We start from the raw sequence: 27,503 nt of genomic DNA, 5'->3' as shown, positions 1-27,503 counted from the left end.
TGCTTTATACCCTCAAGTCATGACGATGATGATTATGTCGTCATTATTTTTCATTAGTATTATGTTAATAATAATTTACTAAGATCATAATAATAATCATCATTATATTAAATGTGCCTTGGTGTCGAGTATGCTATTATTATAGTAGCTAAAAATATTTAAACTTTGATTGAAATTTAACAAAAGAGTTTCGCTTGGTCACACGGAGATTCGGCTCACCTCCGGAGTTTGACGGAAAAAGCCGAACAGACTCAGCCACGCCGCACACGGACTGCCGGCCGTGCACGGTCGTGACGAGGGCGCGCAGCTGGACCCGCGAAGACAATTAATTCCTGTTCGTGGACATAAAAGCTTTGACGAATGGTCTGGCCGTGACGTCACATAATGCTGTGGTGGAGCATTGGCGCCAAAAGGTGAGTCAAGTCCTTCATTGATATGACGACATTAGATGCTGGCCACGCGACGTGCGGTCACAACTTTGTCATGACGTGGATGTGACGTCACCGAGTGGAAATAGGAGTTTTTCATGAAGCGACCTTTGACCGCAGTTATGTCAGGTGACTTTTGAGTTTGTGTTGTTGACAATCAACAAGATTCTTCCTCCTTCCACCATAATAGCCCGTAATCCATGCTTTGTTGTTATGGAAGCTACTCATTTTCCTGTCATACCTCTGGTTTCAAAACAACACTACTTCCTGTTCAGAAAGAATTCTACTTCCTATTTGGGAACAACATCATTTATGTTTGTAAAGAATGCTACTTCCTGTGGTGAAAGAATGCTAATATTGCTATTTCATGTTTGGAAACCGCACCACTTCCTGCTTTTGCTTTTTCCCATTTGGAAAGAACGCTACTTCCTCTTGGGAAATAACACTTTTTCTATTTAGAAAGATGGCTACTTGTGGTTTGGACAAACCACACTAAGAACACTATTTCCTGTTTGGAGAGAATACTACTTCCTGTTTGGAAATAATTTGTTGCTTTGGCTACTTCCTGTTTAGTTTTAGTTTATTTTTTTCCCGTTGAGATAGGACACGCCCTGCTAAAGAATGCAATTTCCTATTAATATAGAATGCTTCTTCCTGTTTGGAAACCGCACCACTTCCTGCTTTTGCTTTTTCCCATTTGGAAAGAACGCTACTTCCTGTTGGGAAATAACACTTTTTCTATTTAGAAAGATGGCTACTTGTGGTTTGGACAAACCACCCTAAAAACAGTATTTCCTGTTTGGAGAGAATACTACTTCCTGTTTGAAAAATAATGCTAATTTGTTGTTTTGGCTACTTCCTGTTTAGTTTTACTTGATTTTTTTCCTGTTGAGATAGGACACATCGTGCTTGTAAAGAATGCAATTTCCTATTAATATGGAATGCTACTTCCTGTTTAGAAACCGCACCACTTCCTGCTTTTGCTTTTTCCCATTTGGAAAGAACGCTAATTCCTGTTGGGAAATAAGACTTTTTCTATTTAGAAAGATGGCTACTTGTGGTTTGGACAAACCACACTAAGAACACTATTTTGTTTGGAGAGAATACTACTTCCTGTTTGGAAATCATGCTAATTTGTTGCTTTGGCTACTTCCTGATTAGTTTATTTTTTTCCCGTTGAGATAGGACACGTCCTGCTTGTAAAGAATGCAATTTCCTATTAGGATAGAATGCTACTTCCTGTTTGGAAACCGCACCGGTAAGAATTTGGAAAAAAGAACACTACTTCATGTTTGTAAAACACACTATTGTCTGTTTGGAAACAACACCCCCTATTCATAAGGAACACTACCTTGTGTTTGTAAATAATACTACTTCCTGTCTGTAAAGCTGTGTTGTGTGTGATGGTTGCAGTGTTGTTTACCACTTCCTGTCGGCGAAGTCGATGACATATAGGTCTTTGCATTTCCCAGTGAAGCATGGTGACGGAGCGTCTGCCCTTCCGGGCCCAGCGGGACTCGGATGAAGGTGTCATGCACGTGAACGTAGGTGGGCTGAGGCGGAGCGTCTGCCGCAGTGCGCTGAAGAACTTCCCGGACACCAGACTGGGAAAGCTTCTGGAATGTGACACGGAAGAGGACATCTTGCAGGTCAGTGGGGAGAGTGTTTCACGGTGACGTCGATGGTACTTGTGACCTTTTTCCCTTCTCCTCCGCAGGTGTGTGATGACTACGACGGGCATCAGAAAGAATTTTATTTTGACAGGAATCCTGGATTGTTCCCATACGTGCTCAACTTCTACCAGACGGGAAAACTTCACATCATGGAGGAATTGTGCATCTTCTCCTTCAGGTGACGCACATTTTGACCACCTCTAAAACAGACAGGAAGTAGTATTATTTCCTACAGTAGTGGACTACAAATGTGATGGAAGTAATGCATTTTGTGTGCAGTCAGGAGTTGGAGTACTGGGGAATCAGCGACTTCTTCCTGGACAGCTGCTGCAGCTTCCGTTACCATGACCGCAAGCTGGAAAGCAGTCAACGTCGCAGCTGGGACGATGACAGTGACGCCAGCAGCTTGGACACGCTACCGGATGAGATTTCCGACCTGAATAGGTGAGGTAGGGTGGAGTCGGGCGGAGGAGAAGGCCCCTGTGGTTGACAGGCGCGTCCTCCTCGCAGGGACATGCAGCACTTCCAGGAGGTGCGCTGCGGGAACATCCGCAAGTGTTTGTGGCTCACTCTGGAAAACCCGGGATACTCCATTCCGAGCAAGCTCTTCAGCCTGCTCTCCATCAGCGTGGTGCTCACCTCCATCTCCACTATGTGTATCAACAGCATTCCTGAATACCAGGTCTGACACAAGTTAGCTCCATGTTCTATTTCTGAGTTCAATTCCCAAAAATACGTGCTTAACTTGTTTTTACACTTAAAACTTACCTATAAAGGCCACAGTTTGACCCTGGAATAGACTATTTCCATCAGTCCAAAAAAAAAATTCTATTTCTGAGTTCAATTCCCAGATAAAATACGTGCTTAACTTGTTTTTACACTTAAAATGTACCTATAAAGGCCACAGTTTGACCCTGGAATAGACTATTTCCATCAGTCCAAACAAAAAAAAATTCTATTTCTGAGTTCGATTCCCAGATAAAATACGTGCTTAACTTGTTTTTACACTTAAAACTTACCTATAAAGGCCACAGTTTGACCCTGGAATAGACTATTTCCATCAGTCCAAACAAAAAAAATGTCTATTTCTGAGTTCAATTCCCAGATAAAATATGTGCTTAACTTGTTTTTACACTTAAAATGTACCTATAAAGGCCACAGTTTGACCCTGGAATAGACTATTTCCATCAGTCCAAACAAAAAAAATTCTATTTCTGAGTTAGATTCCCAGATAAAATACGTGCTTAACTTGTTTTTACACTTAAAACTTACCTATAAAGGCCACAGTTTGACCCTGGAACAGACTATTTCCATCAGTCCAAACAAAAAATTCTATTTCTGAGTTCAATTCCCAGATAAAATACGTGCTTAACTTGTTTTTACACTTAAAACTTACCTATAAAGGCCACAGTTTGACCCTGGAACAGACTATTTCCATCAGTCCAAACAAAAAAAAATTCCTTGTGTTGCAGATGATTGACTCTGAGGGGAATCTGATGGACGATCCCACGATGCACACGCTGGAGGTGTTGTGCATGTGCTGGTTCACTTTTGAGGTGACTACTGTGTGTGTGTGTGTGTGTGTGTGTGTATGCACGTCGTAAGCTGAGGTGTGATGTCGCACAGGTGGTAATGCGCCTCCTGCTGGCACCAAACAGGAAGAGGTTCTTCCAGCATCCTCTCAACATCATCGACATGGCGTCCATCCTTCCCGTCTACATCACACTGGTCTGCGACATGGTGCTGGGAACGCCGTCAGAACTCGGAGACTTGGGACGCATCATCCAGGTCCAGCCTTATCAGGCACCCACTGCCAGGAAGCGTGGTTCTTCAACAAGCTTTTGTCCTCCAGGTCTTCAGGTTGATGAGGATCTTCAGGGTGCTGAAGTTGGCCCGACACTCCACGGGACTGCGCTCGCTGGGGGCCACGCTCCGGGTGAGTCCATCGCATGTTCGCTGATGCCTTTGCTCATAGAAATAGAGGATGTAGATCCCAGTGGCTGTCAGTCCATCCTCTCTTGTCCTCTAAATGTCTTCATGGACAAACTGTGGCGTCAGTGAGATGTTCCGCGTTGTCTGATGAGACACTGATTGAAGAATCCGACAGACCACACATCAATCAATCAGTTGGTGACCGTGTGCATGTGCATATGACAATAACATTTCTACCTCCATGCCACTGAAAATTACGGAGGAAGTCACTAACGCTATAGATCAGAGGAAGTGTGCAGCCGCAGTATTCATGGATCTGACAAAAGCCTTTGATACAATCAATCATGACATCCTAATAACTAAATTAGAAAGGTACGGAATAAGAGGATTAGTTCTGAACAGGGTCAAAAACTACTTAGCTAACAGGAAGCAATACATAGAGCTAGGAGAATACACATCTGCAAGTTCATATATTAAGTGCGGAGTTCCCCAGGGGTCAATACTGGGACCAAAACTGTTCAACTTGTACATCAATGATATCTCAAAAGTCATGAAAGACTTAAAGCTGGTATTATTTGCGGGTGATACCACTGCTTTTTGTTCCGGAGGGAGTACAGACGAAATCATTAGAAAAGTCAGAGAAGAAATGGTCATATTAAAAAGATGGTTTGATGATAATAGATTGTCCTTGAACCTAAGTAAAACTAAAATCATGCTGTTTGGTAACAGCAGAAAGGACACACACCAGCAAATACAAATAGACGGTGTAGACATTGAAAGGGTGAAGGAAAATAAATTTCTGGGGATCACAATAGATGAAAATATGAGCTGGAAACCTCATATTACAAATTTCTGAGGCACGAATAAAGGCATATCTTAATATTACAAATATACAACATAAGGTGGACAGAAATATTTCAGTATTGAACAAAGCAAATTTGTTCTCAATCAGAAATCACTCCACACTCTTTATTGCTCTCTGGTTCTACCATATCTTACTTATTGTGTGGGAATATGGGCTAATAACTATAAAAACAATCTTTACTCGCTAAATGTACTGCAAAAAAGGTCAGTAAGGATAATTCATAATGCCGCCTACAGAGAACATACTAATTCATTAAGTTTCTACCGCTTTTCCTCAAAAGGGTCACGGGGCTGCTGGAGCCTATCCCAGCTGTCTACGGGTGAGAGGCGGGGTAGACCCTCGACTGGACCAATCACAGGGCACATATAGACAAACAACCATTCACACTCACATTCATACCTATGGACAATTTGGAGTCGCCAATTAACCTAGCATGTTTTTGGAATGTGGGAGGAAACCGGAGTACCCGGAGAAAACCCACGCATGCACGGGGAGAACATGCAAACTCCACACAGAGATGGCTGAGGGTGGAATTGAACCCTGGTCTCCTAGCTGTGAGGCATGTGCACTAACCACTGTAGACCCCAGGCTGCACTTTGGCCACCTGCTTCTGCTTCTAAACCGTTCATAGATAAATACTAATACTTTATTTGAAGTAAATAAATCATCAAATTCAGACCAATTACGATTTTGGATAATTTCTCAATGCTCACCTGATGACTGTCAGGTCATACTAATGTGCCGCAGCACCAACGGCTGAGGGTGGAATTGAACCCTGGTCTCCTAGCTGTGAGGTCTGTGCGCTAACCACTCGATCGCCGTGCCGCCCAACATACTAACTCCTTATTTCTAAAATCACAAATACTTCAACTTGCTGATATAGTTCATCTTCAAACAGCTAAAATAATGCATAAGGCTAAAAATAACCAATTAGCTAAAAATGTCATCCAATACTTCTCTACAAGAGAGGAGAAATATGATCTCAGGGAAGAACTACATTTGAAACACTTCTATGCTAGGACTACGTTATGCTAGCCATAGCATTTCAGTATGTGGAATCAAACTATGGAATGGATTGAGTAAGGAAATCAAACAATGCACAACGATGAGCCAATTCAAGAAACAATACAAGCAGTTGATGTTTGCTAAATACAAGGATGAAGAGTCTTGAACCAGTCATGATGTGCTATATATATCACTATATTGACACTTACTATGGTACCCATTATGTCATTGGATGCTCATATCACCTTGTACTTCGGTACGAGGTACATTATTAAAACATAAAACATTTTTTTTTTTAAACTGTATTATGGAAAGCAGGAAGTGAACAAATGTAACAGTTACTGATAACCAAATGGAGGGGTAGGATTTAATAAGCTTTGCTTCGTCCTACTCCTTTTGGACATGTGGAACTGTGAACTGATTATGGGATGCACTCAATTGTAATCTGATGCATGTTCAAATGAAATAAAACCATTACCTTTTTTCACATGACGAGCTGTCCTCCATCTTGCAGCACAGTTACCGTGAGGTGGGCATTCTGCTGCTCTATCTCGCCGTGGGAGTGTCTGTCTTTTCTGGAATGGCCTACACCGCCGAGTACGAGGAGGTCAAGTATCCTTGTGTCATGATTACTTTCACACTCATCTGCTGTCTCGTCTCTGTTTGCATGTTGACGTGCGAGTGTCCCTGTGCAGGACGTGGGCCTGGACACCATCCCGGCATGCTGGTGGTGGGGGACGGTGACCATGACCACGGTGGGCTACGGGGACGTGGTGCCCGTGACGGTGCCGGGCAAGCTGGCAGCCAGCGGCTGCATTCTGGGCGGCACCCTGGTCGTGGCGCTGCCCATCACTATCATCTTCAATAAGTTCTCGCACTTCTATCGGCGCCAGAAGGCGCTGGAAGCTTCTGTACGCAACGGCAACAGCAGCCACCGCCGCAGGAAGACACCAAGCTGCGGGGACGAAGAGGGCCAGGAAGGGGCGGGGTCGGATGATAATGATGTACAATACGAGGATGACGGCGGTGGTGTGATCAACTACAGCTACGTGGAGGCAGAGTCACGTCAGCTGTGACGAGACGCTAATTTGATGAGACCTCAGCGTGACAACGACCGAAGAAGAAGCATAAAAATAACAAGATTTGTGTTTATTCTTTCCACAAATAAAAGACATCAAACATCAGCAGCAGTTTTAAGGCAGCAACATTTCAACCAAACTCAGCAAAGCACAAGTTTTCGAAAGGACTTCCCTTTGCATCAAAGCAGTCAAAATGGCGGACAAGAACGCGCCTCGCTCACGTTTACCAGTTCCAAACACGAGGTTGCCATATTGCTCGTGCACGGTGGCGTCCGTATTTGTGGCGCTCATGTTAATCCAGTGTTTCTGACTTGACAGCGTCTCAAATGCAATCCTTCCATCTGTACACTTCGATAAGTATACAGCGTACAGTGTGTACTTAGTTCCTGAGTGTGCACATTTTTGACAGTTTACCGTCATTGTGGACTTAGCAAGAATGCCATTATTCAAAATGGCGGCTCTTTAGTACAGTGTTTTTCAACCTTTTTTGAGCCACGGCACGTTTTTTTACATTGGAAAAATCTTGTGGCACACCACTAACCAAAAATGTTACAAAATGTCACCACGACCTCACACGTGCATCAATAAGTCTATCGGAGGAACAAGGTAGGTGTTGCCACACGGACCAATATTACATTGCTCTGCCAGTCTTTACACCACAGACACTCCACAGTAGCAGAAGAAGAACGCACCCTGACAACTTTCCGTTTGAGCGGGTACAAGATACCTCAATCGGATTGGTTAAAGGAATATTCCATCCCTGTTCAATTCTTTCCGTTTGAGCAAATAAACCAAATGCAATTGGAATATTTGGGTCCATGTATACTATTGACATAATGGCTATTGACATAATATTTGCAAATGATGATTAATAAATGTTAATTATAAAAAGTGATATTGGATAAGACGGTTTCTCAAAGTACACTAGTGTGCCGCGGCACAGTGGTTGAAAATCACTGCTTTAGTAAGTGTCCACACTAGACTCGAAATGGTGAGGGTGCAGTGAAGGACACTTCATCATCAATAGTAGCCATCTTGGCTACGTAGCCTACGGAGAGGGTAGGCATAATAGCCACAAAGCATAATGACCGCTTCATTTGAGGGGGGGCGTTGGGGGAACACGCAAGCCAGAAGAAGTCAAAAATTTATTTTTCGTGATTGTATAATTGAAGGGAAATATGCAAGGACATGAATGTTTTTGGGATGGCGCTACGCTGTCAAACACAGGAACTAAGTACAGTGTACTTATGAAAGTGATGATGCTTTCAAGTGATCCGTATTATTTCCCTTTTATAAGACTTTATCCGCTTATTAAGTTACAGGTTATCTGTTGTGTGAAAGCAGTAGTATGCCAACATGCTGCACGTTTCATAACTTATAACTAATATACACATATGCCCTGAGGAATGACCACCTGATGGTCCAAAGCTTTGAGGAAAGCTCACACAAGATGGTGGTCGTCATCAAAACTATGAGTAAGAACAGCTGGTGCTACATTCTGGTGCATGAGGTGAGGCGGAGGGGGGGACAACATGGCGGCGCCTACGTACCGTGATCCCGTTCCGTGTCCCGGGTCGCACTGACAAGTTCAGAAGTCTTCACCCGTCCAGACAGATGACGACGACGCCTCTCAGAAGTTCTGCTGCCGCCTCTTCTTGGCCTCGATGGCGTCCAGGATGGGTTTCCTCTTGGATTGGTACCGCTGGCGGATCTCCTCGATCTCTTGCTCCATCTGCGGGTCCAATGAAGCCAGGCGCTGACGGAGCTCCTCCACCGACCACGAGCTGACCTACGGTGGTGACACACGACAGACAGCTTGCAGTCAACCGCGGCCCCTCCCGGTGGAAATGACAAGCAGATACAATGGAACCTGGATTTTTCTTGAGCACCCACAAACACGCAATGTCTTTGAATGCGTCATCCTTGCACGACCCAGTGCTTGAAAGAACGAAGAACGGAGAAAGATAAAGTTGTTTATGGTTCTGTGTAATATATACACTAAATATAATGTAATGACTCGTTGATCAGAATCTGTCTATAGCAGGGGTCTCAAACACGCGGCCCGGGGGCCAAATGTGGCCCGCAGGACACTAGTTTGAGGCCCCTGAAAGTTTAATGTTAGTGCGGCCCGCGCAAGTTTGATATGGATGCTGTATGGTATCATGTACAAAGAAAAAATTATTACGTTTGATTAATGTTCATGTTAAAGGTTAAATAACTGTTAATAGTTATCCTCCCTATCCGTGTGGAAGTGGTATGTTTTTGGCTATTTAAGTTTAAAGGAAATAACTTGAAGGCTACCGTTTAAGTCGCTAGCTCTCTAGTTTGCGAGTTAGCATGTGTCTCAAGACCCTGCAGTTGCGCAATATGTTGTAAATAAAAAAAAGAGTATAAATGTGACTATAGTCGTGTTTTGTCATGTCTACAGGGCTCTAATAATGCTTTGTTCATTTTAATTTGAAAAAAATAATTTGTCTACCCACCAACTATATGTGGTTTCTTAAGTTTTTATTATTTGCCATTTTATTATTATTAATATATTTATTTATTACTGATTGATTGATTTTCTTTATTCTTGATTTATTTTTCATCTTATTTTGTGTTGAAAAATAAAAAGTAAGATATTTGAGAACAGTGGAATGTTTTATCAGAGCTTTTCTTGTAGAAAATCGGAACCAAAGCAAAGTTTATTCATTTTTCTGTTTTTAATAAATGCGTTTTTTTTTTTTTAAACCTGATGCGGCTCAGTCTCACCCAGACCCCAGCTCCAGTGGCCCCCAGGTAAATTGAGTTTGAGACCCCTGGTCTATAGTGTCCCAACTATTCTATCCAGACACACACTGATCCATCCAATTTCATGTTCAAGGTGATAGGTGAGTTGTCACCGGACAATTGAGTGTTTTTGGACTGGAACCCACACAAGAGCACATGCAAGTTCCACACATAGAGGTCCAACCCCATACATGGCAAACCACGTCACCACCGTGCTGATGATTATGTTAGCGTATCGGACACCTTGATTTCCATTCCCATTCTTTCCGAGCGAGGTGCGCTGTGGGTGTAACGGGACACTTTAGCTAAAAATACGCTTGCGGAGGTTTCATCTTTTTACTTGTAGTGAGGCGATGCCTTCAGCGTGTCCCAGAGGAACAACCCCCCCCCCCCCGACCCTTTTTCCCAGCACGCACTCTGTCTGCAGCTATTTATGAGCCACAATCAATCCGGATAAAGTAACACCGCACTCGTGCAGCCGAGACTTGGTGATTTGATTTGACACTTCTTCTAGTGCAGGGGTGTCCAAACTTTTTTTTTCCATCGTCAAAAATGAAAAGATGCACTTTGATATTTGAAGTTATATATATTTGAAGAAAAAAACTGTCATCCCTGTCCTCTGCAAAAAAATTTATATTAATAAATGGAATAGTTTTGTATTTATGGCATAGAAAACCTGTTTACGATTTATTAATATTTTTTTTAACATTATTAGAGCTATGGAGACATGAAATAACACCCCTATAGTCACCTCACCGCTCCTATTACACAATATACGAGATATAATCAGACAAAATAAGGCACATTATATATATAAAAAAGAAAACAAACTCGCATGATAGCAGGTACTTGTCTTTTTTTCCTGGACTGCGTACTTCCTGTGATGGCTATTGTTCGGTCCAATTCGACTGATCCTATTGGCCCAACATTTGTCATATGATTGTATGTATGCTATGATGTGTATGTATTTCAAATCCCTGTTACATACCATAACATGTGTTATACATTATGATGGCTTGTTGAATGACTATATGACATAACCATAAGTCGCGTTGTACAAAGTAAACAATTAAAAAAAAGAGAAGTAATGCTTATTGTCACTTTTACAGCATTTACAAAAAGTGCGCAATCATTATTTGAACAAAAGTAGGCAGGTGCCAAAATTTGGGCACCCTTGTTTTATTGATTTGAATACCTTTGATACTAATAATTAAATAAAAGCCTCAAAACAACTATGACCTGAGAGCAAAGATTGTTCAACATCATGGTTTAGGGGAAGGATACAAAAGTTATTTATCTATATTTGTATCAACTTCGGCGGCAAGGCGGTAAAGTGGTTAGCGCGCAGACCTCACAGCTAGGAGGACCAGGGTTCGATTCCACCCTCGGTTTGCATGTTTAGGGTTTTCTCTGGGTTTCCTCCCACATTCCAAAAACATGCTAGGTTAATTAGCGACTCCAAATTGTCCATAGGTATGAATGTGAGTGTGAATGGTTGTTTGTCTATATGTGCCCTGTGATTGGCTGGCCACCAGTCCAAGGTGTACCCCGCCTCTCGCCCGAAGACAGCTGGGATAGGCTCCAGCCCGCCTGCAACCCTTGTGAGGATAAGCAATAGAAAATGAATGAATGAGTTCTCCTCCTAATTTGTGTGGAAGTGGTAACTTTTTGTCTTCTTATTTTGTATTTCTCCACCCTCGGCTATCTCTGTGTGGAATTTGCATGTTCTCCCCGTGCATGCGTGGGTTTTCTCCGGGTACTCCGGTTTCCTCCCACATTCCAAAAACATGCTAGGTTAATCGGCGACTCCAAATTGTCCATAGGTATGAATGTAAGTGTGAATGGTTGTTTGTCTATATGTGCCCTGTGATTGGCTGGCAGCACCCCCCGCTACCCCCATGAGGAAAAAGCGGTATCAACTTCACTTGTTTTCCATTATTGCTGTTTTATTACATTTTCCAAATATTTCAACTTCCTTCTTTAATAATCTTGGTATATTTCTTCTTGTAATAATAATAATAATAATAATAATTTATTGCCATAATATTTTGACTTTATGCAAGTGTTTTGTTTCTCATATAATTTCAAATTATGTACTACTCATAATTAGCAGCTATTACTAATACTACTATTACTAATAGTACTTTACGTTTGTGTAAAATGTAGACCTTTTCGTAATATATATATAAAAAAATCTATTTCTGCAGTTTTTTTCAAATTTTCCAACCACTGTATTTCAACTTTCTTCTTGTCAGTTTAGTTCTGATAATATTGATGACTTTATTCCAATCAAATGTTGACCTTATTCTCATCTAACTTTGCCCCAATGTTATTTTCTCATATTGGAGCTTTTTTTAAAAAAAAAAAAAAAATCCCACCATGACATTATTTTTCCTCAAAATATGATGTTGTGCTAGTGAAATTTTTGTTTTTTTATTTGTATTTTGTATTACAACTTTTTTCTTGTATTATTTGACTTTCGTGTTGTGAAATTAATGTGATTTCCAATTTCTGCCATGTCATTTTCATGTTAAATTATATTTTTAGAATTTGCAGCGCGCCAACAAAAAAAAAAAAACAGCTGCAGGCTGGAAATGGCCCCCCGACTGTAATTTGGACATCCTTGTTCTATAGTGGATGCCGTGTTAAGGCATGCAAAAAGGATGAGAGGTTGGACTTGAGTCTTTAAATGCCCCTGAATGTTCATTCTTCCTGCTTTTTAGACAATTGGATGCTTCCAACTTTATGGGAACACTCTTTTCTTTCCCCAGTGCACAGAGCAACATGCATAAAGACATGCTTGGAGGAGTTTGTTGCGGGAAAACAGTGACTATCAGTGACTTTTGACCTCTGGAATCTTGTTGATAGTCTTCCCAGAAGAACAAAAGCTGTTCTCGACAGCATTTTCTTCACCTTACGCTTCCTGTAGCTGCCCCAATCCCTTTTGTCCATGCAGCTTGGTTGGCCGTAGGAAAGTAAACAAAGTCTGCAGCAGCACTCACACGTAAATAAAAAGATGAAACATTTAGCATGGCCGCGCTTCAGTGCTCTCCTCAAATGTACACACACATACACACACACAACAACATCATCATCGTGATGAGAATAAGTGAGTGAATAGAAGGAAATCTTTCCTGAATGAAGATAATAAATGTTGCTGTTTTTTGTACTGAGAAGCATCCATGTAACAAGATAAGAAGCAGTCATCATTAAGAATGATGCAAGCCATTTTAGAGCTTGCTTGTTCTTTGGCACACTGTAAAAATCAAAGTTTGTGCACCCTTTCATTAGGTTGTGTGTTTGTTTACATTCATCATCATTGCAACTAGTGTGCACGCGCTCAAACGGTCACAGTTGGTTGCCTCGCACAAATGATGCAGCCGAAATAGACGGAAGCTTTGGATGTTCCACATCTGCTGCTCATCAATAATGTAGCTTAGTGCTTCCTCCAGCGTGTTGTCACGGAGGCGCCCAAGAGCCCAGGCAGGGAGGTACGTAGAGAAGCTAGGCGTATTTGACTGACGCATGACATCACAAATGTCTTCTTTTTATCTACTCATGTTTTGAATTCAATTGTAAACTGTCCATGAGACTCCTACACTCATCTTAGACCATCTGCTCCATCCACAATTCCCACCCGTTGGTGCTGCGGCACATTAGTATGACCTGACAGTCATCAGGTGTGCATTGAGAAATAATCCAAATTTGTAATTGGTCTGAATTTGATGATTTATTTACTTCAAGTAAAGTATTAATATTTATCTATGAACGGTTTAGAAGCAGAAGCAGGTGTCCAAAGTGCAGCCTGGGGTCTACAGTGGTTAGCGCACATGCCTCACAGCTAGGAGACCTGAGTTCAATTCCAGCCGCGGCCATCTCTGTGTGGAGTTTTTTTTTTCTCCGGGTACTCCGGTTTCCTCCCACATTCCAAAAACATGCTAGGTTAAATGGCGACTCCAAATTGTCCATAGGTATGAATGTGAGTGTGAATGATTGTCTATATGTGCCCTGTGATTGGCTGGCGACCAGTCCAGAGTGTACCCGCCTCTCGCACGAAAACAGCTGGGATAGGCTCCAGCACCCCTGCGACCCTCGTGAGGATAAGCAATAGAAAATGAATGAGTTCTCCTCCTATTTTGTGTGGAAGTGGTAACTTTTTGGCTTCTTATTTTGTCTTTACCCACCCTCGGCCATCTCTGTGTGGAGTTTGCATGAATGTGTGGGTTTTCTCCGGGTACTCCGGTTTCCTCCCTGATTCCAAAAACATGCTAGGTTAATTAGCAACTCCAAATTGTCCATAGGTATTAATGTGAGTGCGAATGGTTGTTTGTCTATATGTGCCCTGTGATTGGCTGGCCACCAGTCCAGGGTGTACCCCGCCTCTCGCCCGAAGACAGCTGGGATAGGCTCCAGCATGCCCGCAACCCTCGTGAGGATAAGCAATAGAAAATGAATGAATGAATGAGTTCTCCTCCTATTTTGTGTGGAAGTGGTCACTATTTGGCTTCTTATTTTGTCTTTCCCCACCCTCGGCTATCTCTGTGTGGAGTTTGCATGTTCTCCCCGTGCATGTGTGGGTTTTCTCCGGGTACTCGGGTTTTCCTCCCACATTCCAAAAACTGGCTGGCGACCAGTCCGGGGTGTACCCCGCCTCTCGCCCAAAGACAGCTGGGATAGGCTCCAGCACCCCCGCAACCCTCGTGAGGATAAGCGGTAGAAAATTAATGAATTATTATAGTTATAATATAAGCTATAACATAAGCTAAGATGCACTTTTTATTAATACAAAACATCCAAGTGGCCCTTCCATCCTTTCATTTTTCACTATGAAGCCCTCGCTGGAAAAGGTTTGGACTTGGATTGGTTGGAAAACTTTGTGAGACCACCCAACAAGCTAGAATAAATGGTGTGCATACAAGTAAAGTAAGTGATAGTTTAGATCAAAGAAAGAAGAAAAAAGATGATATATGTGGTTTGGAGGTAAAGCTCGCTAGTTGCTGTCGGCTGACATGTTGAGGCTTTGACAGAGAGCGGGACCAGACTCTCCAGCAGTGGTGTCCTGCCAGGAGGAACCACCTTAGATGTTGAAAAGGTTACATTTTAAATATTTAATGGCAGCAGCAGCTCATGGTCCTGATTGAAAGGTCTCTGGGAAAGAAAGCAGCTTTCAATGTTCAACTCACCACTTCCAGATCTCCTTCAGTGGGCATTTTGCGGTAGTCTGCAGGGTGATCTCCTCCTCTTCCTTCTCCATTCTGACTGTGAGCCTCCTTCTCCTTCTGCTCAAAGTATTCCAAGAAGGACGGCTTGGTGGGCTGCGTGCTCTCATCCCTTCCTGCAAAGCACAAATGTTTGTGTCAAACGCTGTGGCTGCTATAAGTACGACGTGTTCTACTTACTTATATACTTACATTAAGGCTTTCGATAAATCTGATTAAATCTGACATGTCACAAAACATTGAGACATTACCTTACAGTACATTACCTTAAAACTGAATGAAGCAAAGAAATCAGGCATGGCAGGTTCAACATGATGAAGGGGAAAAAAATTCTCCTTCCATTCCATGTGGAAGTGGTAAGTTTTTGGCTTCTTTTTTTCTTTTTATTTTATTTTATATGAAACATTAGGCGGCACGGCGGACAAGTGGTTAGAGCGCAGACCTCACAGCTAGGAGACCAGGGTTCAATTCTACCCTCGGCCATCTCTGTGTGGAGTTTGCATGTTCTCCCGGAAAACCCACGCATGCACGAGTTTTCTCCGGGTTTCCTCCCATATTCCAAAAACATGCTAGGTTAATTAGCGACTCCAAATTGTCCATAGGTATGAATGTGAGTGTGAATGGTTGTTTGTCTATATGTGCCCTGTGATTGATTGGCCACCAGTCCAGGGTGTACCCCGCCTCTCGCCCGAAGACAGCTGGGATAGGCTCCAGCACCCCCGCGAGGATAAGCGGTAGAAAATGAATGAATGAATACATTTCCGAAACTTCTTTTCCAACCACATACACATGCTAGTTTTGTCAGCAACAGCAACATAGATACAGCGACAACACTTATGATGTCCGCTCTCCTTGGGATGGCTGTGTCTTCCAGCACAAGACGTGTGCTCCAGTCCTCAGGTAAAAAATGGGGACCGCAAATGACCATCTTGTTGTATCTTTGTAGCGAAATAGAGAGCTAGGCATCCACTCTTCCGTCTGTGAATGATGCTGAGACTAGCGGTTAGCGAGGTGTTGTGTGACTGCGCCAGGTAAAAATAGTTTTTAATGTTGGATGCTACAGTAATATCGCTGTAGCTTGGTATAAGTCAGTTATGTAAAGGAAACACTGTTGGCGTTCTTTTGAGTTTTTTCTGACTGCAAAATAGGTATTTCCCATGACACCTGTTAGCTAGCTCATATTAACTCGTTTTCTCACACTAGAATGCACAAAAAACGGAAATAAATATGTGTTCATGTTTCAAATAAGGATTGTGAATGATAGGCAAAAAAAGTGCAGTTCCCATTTAAGTTAGTTTAGAATTAATAAATTTGAGGCTAACTGATTAGCTCGCTAACTCGCTACCCAGTAGCCGTCTCAAGTTCATGCAGTGCAGTAATAATAGGAGTATAAAGATAGAGGGGTGTTATTTCATTCATTCATTTTCTATCGCTTTTTCCTCGCAAGTGTGGCGGGGGTGCTCGAGCCTATCCCAGCTGTCTTTGGGCGAGAGGCGGGGTACACGCTGGACTGGTCGCCAGCCAATCACAGGGCACATATAGACAAACAACCATTCACACTCACATTCAGACCTATGGACAATTTGGAGTGGCCAATTAACTTAGCATGTTTTTGGAATGTGGGAGAAAACCGGAGTACCCGGAGAAAACCCATGCATGCACGGGGAGAACATGCAAACTCCACACAGAGATGGCCGAGGGTGGAATTGAACCCTGGTCTCTTAGCTGTGAGGTCTGCACGCTAACCACTCTTCCGTGCCGCCTAATGTGTAAACAATAAAAAGAAAAATGATTTCAATAAATAACAAACATTGGAAAAAGTGTTCCCAAGTTGGGACCATTTGAGAACCCCTTGGTTAGAGTACATTTTGGTTAGAGTGCGACCTTCTGGAACGGCTTCATGATGCTAACCAAGCTTTCACCGTATTACTATTTCTATTTAATTATTGTATTTCATGTTTTATTAGTCTATTTTAGGTGTTAACTTAAGGCATATGCGACCAGTTCGGGGTGTGCCAGTCAGCAGGGATAGGCTCCAGCATTCTCCCGTGACCCAAATAGGATTAAGCTGCATAGGAAATGAATGAATAAGGCATAATTCCGACCACCTGTTCATGTTTATCTATCAGCATGTTCATCTTCCAGCGTGTCATACTTGGCTTGGATGTGAAATAAAGAAAGGTGGAGCTAGAACAGGTGGAAAGCGAAGGAGTCGGTGTTGCTTTCAGTAACAATGCGAGCGATAAAAGTACGTTTGACGGACAAAAAGCAGACATGGAGTCAGTTTCTCCTCAATGATTCCTCCTTCGATTTCTCAATTTGCCAATTAACCTAGCATGTTTTTGGAATGTGGGACGAAACGGGAGTACCCGGAGAAAACCCACGCATGCATGGGGAGAACATGCAAACTCCACACAGAGATGGCCGAGGGTGTTATTTCATGTCTACAAAAAAAAACTACAAAAATATTAAATTTATTAACATTGAGTCCTAATTTGCGGAAATTCATTTCATGGCAGTTGCAGAACCAACGAACCACTATAAACAAGGACAACTGTACTCACTAGATGTAACTACAAAGTATTCTCTTGCTGAGCATGTGCAAATGAGGTGTGTTAAGAAGCAGACCAAGAATGGAGTTGCTGTTACGATGTGTGTGTGTGTTTAAAGTACGTCTACTTCGTGACAAAAGTGACCACATGGTGGACAAAGGAGAATCCGTGGGCAAACGCTTTGCTTTCCAACATGCAGATGCGCCCGATGGAATGTGTAGCATTACATTTGTGGGAGAATCATTTGGAAATAAAAAGCCTCTTCATTATTCACAAGCATTAGGGATGATCGATATCTGATCTAATAGCTCATTTGGATCCCGGGGACCACTGTCGTCATTAGCTCACACACACACACACACACACACACACACACACACACACACACACACACACACACACACACAGAGGAGAGGAAAGAGAAGTAATGTAATTTTAACGACAAAATGTGCTTGAGTTCGATACTAACGGAATAGTCTGACGTCAGACTCTGAGTGTCTCTAATGTATTTTTACATTTGTTATGTCGCAGTATTTTGCGTGGTGCTGTCTATCGGATACTCTTGTCTTTATTTTTTTCCTTCCTTTTTGCTTTGTCATCACAGAGTACAGCCCACTGCTGAGGCCAACGTAAATAATATCAGAATCAGGTTTCAAAATGTAACAAATTGAGGCAGATCTGAACACGAATTGCATTGTATGCAAATTAGGCTATCAAACGCTGTTTTTTTTTACGTTTAATGTTGCATCAAATCCATCCAAACCTCTTCAATAGTGAGTTTGTGTCTTTCACACGTCATGAAAATTTAACCTTTCTCATTTTTCAGTGACATTAACAAGTTATTTGAGTCGTTTCTTTACAATTTTTAAAAAGACAATGTATCTTCCCAATAAAACGGAGTACTGTCCAAGCATTAAAGAGCTTACTGCGCCCTCCTGTGGTTAGAAAGCTAACTGGATCTACACCAGTGGTTCCCAAACCTTTTACAGTCACATACTCCTGCTCACTTAAAATTGATAAACCTTATTAACTGAATTAACTTGAAATATTGCCGATAATACATGGGTTCATTTATTTTATAGTAATTGTGCGTGAAAAATGTGTATTTTGCATGGTGACATTTGTATAAAGTTTGACATGAGCGCTAATAAATAGATCAATTATCATCCTACATATTTTTTATTCCACCCTGATGTTGGCATCCTTCCCTTTCAATCCATTTAATTTGAATGGATGGCTCCGCCTCCTTCCTGTAGCACTAAGGCGTTCAGGCGCACTTTGTAATTTTGAGAATTGGGCGCTATCTGTTTTTCATTTTTATTCACGTACCCCCTATGGGTACTGTATGCCATAATCATCAAACAGTATATAGTATGTATAGTAGTATATAGTGTATACACAAGTAAAATTACAGATTTTTTTCACTCGATTATTATCGTTAGATTACTGCTATTTTTTTTATTTTTGCTGCTGATATTTTTGTTTTCCACATTTGTAAACTTTCTGATAATATAGCTGTTTTCCCAAACAAACTTTACATAAATTATTTACAATTTAGTGGTTAGCGGGTAGGCCACACAGCTAGGAGACCCAAGTTCGATTCCACCCTCAGCCGTCTCTGTGTGGAGTTTGCATGTTCTCCCCGTGCATGCGTGGGTTTTTTTCCGGGTACTCCGGTTTCCTCCCACATTCCAAAAACATGCTAGGCTAATTAGCGACTCCAAATTGTCCATAGGTATGAATGTGAGTGTGAATTGTTGTTTGTCTATATGTGCCCTGTGATTGGCTGGCCACCAGTCCAGGGTGTACCCCGCCTCTCACTCGAAGTCAACTTTATTCTCAGTTTTATTTTCATAATATTGTGATTTAAAATTGTCTTTAAATGTCTCCTTTTCTAATATTCCTCATAATATTAAATTTTTTATTTCTGATGTTCCGATGTACTTTTTTCGTTTATTATTTTGACTGTATTCTTGTAAAATTACAGCAAATTTTTCAGTTTTTGCTGTTGTTTTCTGGTTAAATTGTATTTTAAAATATGATGGGCTAATTAAAATGAAACAGCCACGTGCCGGAAATGGGCCCCTGGCCGCACTTTGGAAAACCCTGCCATAGTCATTTTTACAGTACATTTCGCAATCATGTATCTGTCCTCCAAAAATCCGTGTGTAAAGTCAAACCAAGTCTGATCCAGATTGTGCGTTTCCAAACAATTCTCCCATGTAAACCATTCTTACTTTTCATGGTGCCGTCCTCTTCTTCCTCCTCGTCATCGGAGTTGATGACCATGGTGCCGAGCTGTGACTGCATGGTTCCAGAGTCGTCGTGTTCGATCATGGTGCCCGATGTCCCGCCAGGCGAACACGTCAGCGAGCCGGCCGCGCGGATGGTTCCTGAGTTGCCCGGCCCCGCCCTCACCATGGTCCCCTGGTCGACTTCATCCTCTTCCTGAAACACAGAGCTCTTATTGTCATCCTGCCATATCAACAACAACATTGTGTGTGCGCCGTATAGTAAGGACATTACCGAATTGTCGTCATCATCGGCATCCTGTTCTCTGTGCTCGGCCTCTTCCTGTCGCTTCAGTTTAATCTCCATGGCGTCGGCGATGAGTGGTCTGAGGATGGTGCTGGGCTTGGCCGACTTGATAAAGCGATGCTGAGAGCACGGAAAACAAAATAATTCTGTCATTTCCATAGTTTGAAGTCCAGTAAAGTTAACGGTTTCTTTCTTAAACAAAAACCATTATATTACAACACAAGAAAACGAGTTGATGAGCTAGCTAACAATGCACATCATTGGGACACACCTACTTTGTCTATGAAGCCCTCTAAAAAAAACTCTTACAACGTTGAATGGCTTGATATCCATGCTGTGATCATGTATTAACAAGTACACTGATGATAATATGTCGTAGTTGCAGTATCTTGCCATTTCTTTGTTTCGTCTTTTTCCTGATTTCTCCACAGCGGATCTTTTGATCCGCATACTGATTTTGGCTTGAACACTTTATATTCCCCTATTTTAATGACTTAAAACACAACCAAACAATCCCACCCTCGGCCATCTCTGTGTGGAGTTTGCATGTTCTCCCCGTGCATGCGTGGGTTTTCTCCGGGTACTCCGGTTTCCTCCCACATTCCAAAAACATGCTAGGTTAATTGGCGACTCCAAATTGTCCATCGGTATGAATGTGAGTGTGAATGGTTGTTTGTCTATATGTGATTGGCTGGCCACCAGTCCAGGGTGCACCCCGCCTCTCGCCCGAAGACAGCTGGGATAGGCTCCAGGACCCCCCATGACCCTTGTGAGGATAAGCAATAGAAAATGAATGAATGAGTTCTCCTATTTTGTGTGGAAGTGGTAACTTTTTGGCTTCTTATTTTGTCTTTCCCCACCCTCGGTCATCTCTGTGTGGAGTTTGCATGTTCTCCCCGTGCATGCGTGGGTTTTCTCCAGGTACTCCGGTTTCCTCCCACATTCCAAAAACATGCTAGGTTAATTAGCAACTCCAAATTGTCCATAGGTATGAATGTGAGTGTGACAACAAAAACACCTTTATTCCACTATGACGACATTTGGGCATCAAATTCTGTGTAGTTAGCGTGCGGCTACCTGCAGCAGCTGGGTGGCGGTGGCCCTGCTCTCCGGGTTCTTCACCAAACACTGAGTAACAAAATCCTGGAATTGCGGTGACCACAGATCATGGTTCCGGAATGTTGGGGGAGGGTTTGTAGGGATCATGAAGATAGCCTGGAAGAGGATATTCCATGGTGTGAGTACTGTGATTCCGTAATGTTGTCTCAATCAATGCTGTTATGTGGTGCTGGGTATTGCTATGATATGTGGTGATGCATAAAGACATTATTCACATGGTGGCAGGGGGCATGGCCTCACCCTCATGGGGTGGATATCGGCGTAGGGCGGCTTCCCCTCAGCCATCTCGATGGCTGTTATTCCCAGAGACCAGATGTCCGCCACGCAATTGTAGCCGATCTCCTGGATAACCTCCGGAGCCATCCAGAAAGGCGTGCCGATCACAGTGTTTCTCTTGGCCATGGTGTCCTGAAAAGAAGAGTGAGTGATGCTCATGCTGACGGACATGCCGTGGTGGACGCGGACTTACTGTCAGCTGACCGGCGACGCCAAAGTCGGCCAGCTTGGCCTGACCCTCTGTGTTGAGCAGGATGTTTCCCGCCTTTATATCTCTGTGGATTTTTCTCATGAAGTGAAGGTATTCCAGACCTTTCAGAGTCGACTGCAGGATGGTGGCGATCTCCTCCTCTGTGAGCTGCACACGTGTAAAGAAGAAGAAATGATAAGAAGGAACATTTCACAATTCTTTTAGGTCCGTGTTGTGCAAGTTTTAACTACTTCAAAGTGCTTCCTCCGCGATGCAATCTAAGGAGTCATTGAGTGTTGGCGAGGATTACCGGCTTGCTGCGTATTCGGATGATATCGGACACGGATCCGGCCCCGCAGTATTCCATGACGATCCACAGGTCGCTGTTTTTGAAGTAACTGCCATAGTAGCGCACCACATGTGGGCTGCACACACAAACACATGAAGAACATCCAGTTGTTGTCTTATATCACTAAAAAAAAAAGAGGCGGGGTACACCCTGGACTGGTGGCCAGCCAATCACAGGGCACATAAAGACAAACAACCATTCACATTCACATTCATACCTATGGACAATTTAGAGTGGCCAATTAACCTAGCATGTTTTTGGAATGTGGGAGGAAACCGGAGTACCCGGAGAAAACCCACGCATGCACGTGGAGAACATGCAAACTCCACACAGAAATGGCCGAGGGTGGGGAAAGACAAAATAAGAAGCCAAAAAGTTACCACTTCCACACAAAATAGGAGGAGAACTCATTCATTCATTCATTTTCTATTGCTTATCCTCACAAGGGTCCGGGGGGGTCCTGGAGCCTATCCCAGCTGTCTTCGGGCGAGAGGCAGGGTACACCCTGGACTGGTCGCCAGCCAATCACAAGGCACATACAGACAAACAACCATTCACACTCACATTCATACCTATGGACAATTTGGAGTCTGCAATTAACCTAGCATGTTTTTGGAATGTGGGAGGAAACCGGAGTACCCGGAGAAAACCCACGCATGCACGGGGAGAACATGCAAACTCCACACAGAGATGGCCGAGGGTGGAATTGAACCCTGGTCTCCTAGCTCTCCTCACTTATCAAGGTTAATTGGTTCTGCAAAGTAGGAGGCTTTCTTTACAATTTGAATAGTTTCTTAGTAAGACCATAGCAAAGCTGTTTACGGCCTACTAAATAGGATCTTTAACATCATTAAAATATAAATAAATATAAATAAATATAAATAAATATAAATAAATATAAATAAATATAAATAAATATAAATAAATATAAATAAATATAAATAAATATAAATAAATATAAATAAATATAAATAAATATAAATAAATATAAATAAATATAAATAAATATAAATAAATATAAATAAATATAAATAAATATAAATAAATATAAATAAATATAAATAAATAAATATAAATAAATAAATATAAAATATAAACATAAAATAAGGCCCTTATAGTCACCCTTTCACTTCAGTTACCAAATGATAGTAGACATAACAAACAATAAGCCATATGAAAAATCAAAAAGACATAATATAAACTCATACACACACAGCCTATTGTTATTTACTATTTATGTGGTCAAAAACCAAACCATACAGAAATTGAGGTTTGACTGTAATTTTCCCCAAACTGCTGCTGCGTGATTACTAACTATTAACTGCTAGCTACAATCACTACTTGCAAATGTCATCAACCTGTTGCACTGCTGCATGATGGAGATCTCCTTGATGATCTCCTGCAGGTCAGACTCCACGGGGACTTGTTTGATGGCCACAATCTCGCCTGTCTGCTTGTAATGTGCCTTGAACACACAGCCGTATGACCTGCAGGGCGCAGCAAACAGGAAGTTGAGAAAAAAGGAAGTGAAGTGGATTGACAGAGAGAAAACAGAGAGAGGCAGAGAAAAGAGAGAAACATGGCTGACTCACCCTTCGCCCAGCTTCTCCAGGATGTCAAACACTTCCTCCGGCTGCTTGGTGAGGCTGTCCTCACTCAGTTTCTTCAGCTGTCTGCAACACACACACACACACATAAGAATACGCCACAGACAACAATAGTAATAATGCTTAAACAAATCTTATAATTGTACAAGTTCCAGATTTGAGCAGGATTTTCTGGAATAGTACATCTCTGAATTTGATGATGTTGTGCAATATTTCACATTACTTAAAACAAAGTTCTTTTGACGGGTTAGCATTATGATTAGCATCATTATGATGGCTGCATGTTGGCAGGGATGGAGGGTTAGAGTATCTCTGTGTAGAGTTTGCATGTTGTGTTAATTGTGTAGTGGAAATTGTCCATAGGCGTGAATGTGAGTATTGTTGTTTTCATATACAGTCACGGAAAAAAATGATTAGACCGCCATTGTTTCTTCAGTTCAATGCCTGGTACAACTAAAGGTACCTTTGTTTGGACAAATGCTTCAGTCGTACTTCGGTATGAGGTGCATTATTTAAAAAAAAAACTGTATTATGGAAAGCAGGAAGTGAACAAATGTAACAGTTACTGATTGTAAAAGTACCAGATGGGTAGGGGTAGGATTTAATAAGCTTTGCTTCTTCCTACTCCTTTTGGACATGTGGAACTGTGAACTGATTATGGGATGCACTCAATTGTAATCTGATGCACGTTCAAATGAAATAAAACCATTACCATTACCAAATGTAACAGAGACAACAAAAATATCTTACAAGAGTAAAATATTTTGGCAGTACAATGCTATAGTTGTTCATGTACAAACTTGTTCATACTTGAAGTTGCTAGATATCAGCTCTTCAAATTAACTCTTATGGGGTATTTTTGTTGTCATCATTATGTTTGTCCAAACAAATGTACCTTTAGTTGTACCAGGCATTCAAATGTATCAATAAACTGAAGAAACAACGGTGGTCTAATCATTTTTCTATGATTGTACAGTCGTCCCTCGCTATACAAGTTATATGTAGTATTCTAGTCACGAGGCATCAGCAATGTTGTGAGACATTAGATTAGATTACGTAGCTTTCACACTGCATGGAAACAAGCTGCTGAGGTAGCAGGGCAGAGTGGAAAAAAAGGTTCTCCTCTCATTCAGTGTGGAATTGGTAAGTTTTGGCTTCTTTGTCCTTCTCCCCACTCTGTTTGAAAAACTTTCTGAAGTTTAGAATAAGTAAACTGAAGAGTCTAACTAGTTGGCTCGCTAGTTTGTGACGGCTGTCTGTATTGAAACAGGTTTTCAATGCCCTAACAAAAATATTCCGTTTTTTATTTCATATTTTAACACCTGCAAAAACATAGTTCAGTTCCAAATGGGAAAACTGTAAAAAATGTATTGGTGTTATATTTGTAATTCAATTCTTATTTTGATGTAAGCAACTTATTTTTGTGTTTATGTTGGTATAGTTGTTTAGATATTTCCGCTGTCACAAAAGCAAAAAAAAATTGTGTCAAAGTGAAAGTTATGGTTGAAATGTTTTTATCCCTTTTTTAGTAGGAAACTGATATTTTCCTAAAACTTGTCTACATTCTACTGCTGATTACTAAAGAATGGAAGAGGGAGAAAAGAAATACCTTTTTCATGATCAAAGACAGGAGTTTAATATCTCTTTTGGTAGGTTCCATGTTTATACAGTCATTATTCTGTGTGTCTTGATAGAATTAATTAGTTAATAGAATGAGTTAATATCCAATATACAGCGGTCGAGTCTGGAAACAACTAATCACAGTAAACGAGGAACGACTGTACAGTATATGCCCTGCAATTGGCTGGCAACAGTCCTGGTGTACCAAACCTCTCACCAAAACCCAGCTGGAATAGGCTCCAGCTTACCCCTGATGACCGGTTTTATAGAAAACGCATGATGGCTGGTTCAGGAAATATCAGTGCAGACTGCATTCCGACCTCAAACTGTCATGATAAGGATTTTGTCAAGAGACAAAAATAGATGCTTTATAAAGAAGAAAAAGCTAAAAATATCCCACATGAATTTTGTGACAACCACTGCTCGTCACAGTTTTTGTGTGTTTGTGTGTGCGAGATCCCAAATAGAACAGTAAAATTGTAAACATTGTGCTGGTCTCTTAAACTGCAATCTGTATTGAAAACCACTCTGAACAGAATACCCGCTTCAAAGCCAACACGTCAACAAAGGAAGTAGAAAAGTCAAAGAACAAAGTAAGAAGCCCAAAAAGTACCACTTCCACATGGAATAGCCTTAGAGGAGAGCTTTTTTTCCCAATTATGTCATGTCGGACTCTTCATCAGTGTAACATTACTGACACCTAGAGAACAATCTATATTAAACGACAAGGTACATATTCTACAATGTTATAATGTTAATAATGTGTTTATTTTGTGTTTTTTCCCCCAACAAATTTAGGTAAAAAAAATGCTTCGTTGGCCATTTAATTGTCATTATTTTTGCACCATTTTCTGCATTATTGTCATGAAAATAACATTTTTTGAACTGATTTGTTGGATTTATATTATTTTCTATGGCCAAATTGGCCTTTTGTTTTTGGTCTGATTTTCTGGAACGGATTAATGACGTTAACCAAGGCACCTCTGTATTGTATTATTATTGTGAAAATGGCACGTGCTTTGGCTTTGCAGTTTGAATTGTGTTGCCGTGACGTCACAGCCAAGATGGCAGCGGTTCAAAATCTCGGTGGAGGGGGCGTTTGAAAATCACAACTTCATTCCATTCGTATTATACTTGGATAATTACACGGCGGATGACAGCAGTATTATGACAATAACGTTTTATTGAGTGATACTTGTATTTCTTTATTTTTTTTCAAAATTTTGGGGCCTCTGCAAGTGACATTTTTTAGAGTAACAAACGACATGAACCTGTTAATGAAAAATTCTCGACAAAGCCAAATAAATGCTGGTAAATGTAATAGAAAATGATTTAAGATTTAATTCTAATTTCCATCAAACTTAATTGAGAGACGGTCAATTCCAAACTCTTTAAGGTACTCTGACAGGGGCATATCGAATGTCCATTACTACCTGCTAACTTCTTCCCAAAGAAAGACAGAGGCGGAACATGACGGCATGTAGACGGTGTTACCTGCGAGGATGGTTCCGCATCTGCACTTTGTCGTTGTTTTCCATGCTCGTCGTCAGCTCAACTTCTTCAACGAAAGTCTCCAGACAAACTCGACGCGTTCGTCCCGATGCCAACCGCGAGGCAGCCTCCTGCAAAGTGGCTAACAGCTGGTCAGTTCGGGGTCTAGCAGCTAACCCGCTGGGAAGCTAGCTGTTAGCGTGCTACGGGGCTAGCAGCTAGTTATACATCAGCGTCGCCCGCTCGTCGTGAAAAGGCTCCAGTGTGCTCCTCATATCTTAAGACGAGGTGCTCCAAGGGTGCATGTCCGTCTCGGACACGGTCCTCCCCTCATGTCCATGCTCCAACAGTGTGGGGACAACCTCGGACTTGTTGAACAGTGCTGAGACACTTCGGAGGAACCAGGAAGAGACCAGATGCAGGAAGGAGGGCCAAACAAAGCCTGTAGAGACGCATGTGAACGACAGAGGGCGCCAGAAACCAGGCTAGCATATGATATATTTATATATAATACAGTACAGTGCGTGTATCTCCTATCCATCTTATATTCGGCTTAGCCTCACTGGGGTCGCGGGGGTATGCTGGAGCCCATCCCAGCTGACTTTGTGTGAGAGGCAGGGTACACGCTGGACTGGTCGCCAGCCAATCATAGTACCTATAATGTAATAATACGTCATTATGATGACCAAATACATGTCAAAACACAAGCAAACTGAACAGTTTATCAACTGTAAGGAGGCCACTGTAAGTATATGTAATATCTGACACTGAAAGACATTTAGGTACCT

General features: G+C 41.8%; 2 protein-coding genes across 2 annotated transcripts; one reads left to right on the top strand and one right to left on the bottom strand.

Moving 5' to 3' along the window:
* The first annotated feature begins 252 nt into the window (after window positions 1–252).
* Window positions 253–7,674, top strand: si:dkey-43k4.5 (potassium voltage-gated channel subfamily S member 1). The gene is made up of 10 exons (XM_058054384.1): window positions 253–413; window positions 1,901–2,077; window positions 2,146–2,279; window positions 2,381–2,545; window positions 2,612–2,783; window positions 3,574–3,657; window positions 3,728–3,889; window positions 3,954–4,037; window positions 6,418–6,510; window positions 6,599–7,674. Exons 2-10 carry the CDS (start codon window positions 1,907–1,909, stop codon window positions 6,977–6,979), a joined length of 1,446 nt encoding a protein of 481 aa, XP_057910367.1. The 5' UTR covers window positions 253–413; window positions 1,901–1,906; the 3' UTR covers window positions 6,980–7,674.
* Window positions 7,032–27,409, bottom strand: LOC131105892 (serine/threonine-protein kinase 4-like). The gene is made up of 11 exons (XM_058054380.1): window positions 26,719–27,409; window positions 23,590–23,670; window positions 23,356–23,484; window positions 21,959–22,073; window positions 21,652–21,816; window positions 21,423–21,590; window positions 21,141–21,278; window positions 20,052–20,183; window positions 19,763–19,973; window positions 14,938–15,089; window positions 7,032–8,771 (listed from the first exon to the last, which is right to left on the bottom strand). The coding sequence occupies exons 1-11, from the start codon at window positions 26,760–26,762 to the stop codon at window positions 8,613–8,615; spliced, it is 1,494 nt and encodes a 497-aa protein (XP_057910363.1). The 5' UTR covers window positions 26,763–27,409; the 3' UTR covers window positions 7,032–8,612.
* Between the last annotated feature and the right edge of the window lie 94 nt (window positions 27,410–27,503).

This window comes from Doryrhamphus excisus, chromosome 18 (genome assembly GCF_030265055.1).
Source record: "Doryrhamphus excisus isolate RoL2022-K1 chromosome 18, RoL_Dexc_1.0, whole genome shotgun sequence".
NCBI lineage: Eukaryota > Metazoa > Chordata > Actinopteri > Syngnathiformes > Syngnathidae > Doryrhamphus > Doryrhamphus excisus.
The sequence above is the reverse complement of the archived record's forward strand: the minus strand, read 5'-3'. Positions and strand labels throughout refer to the sequence as shown.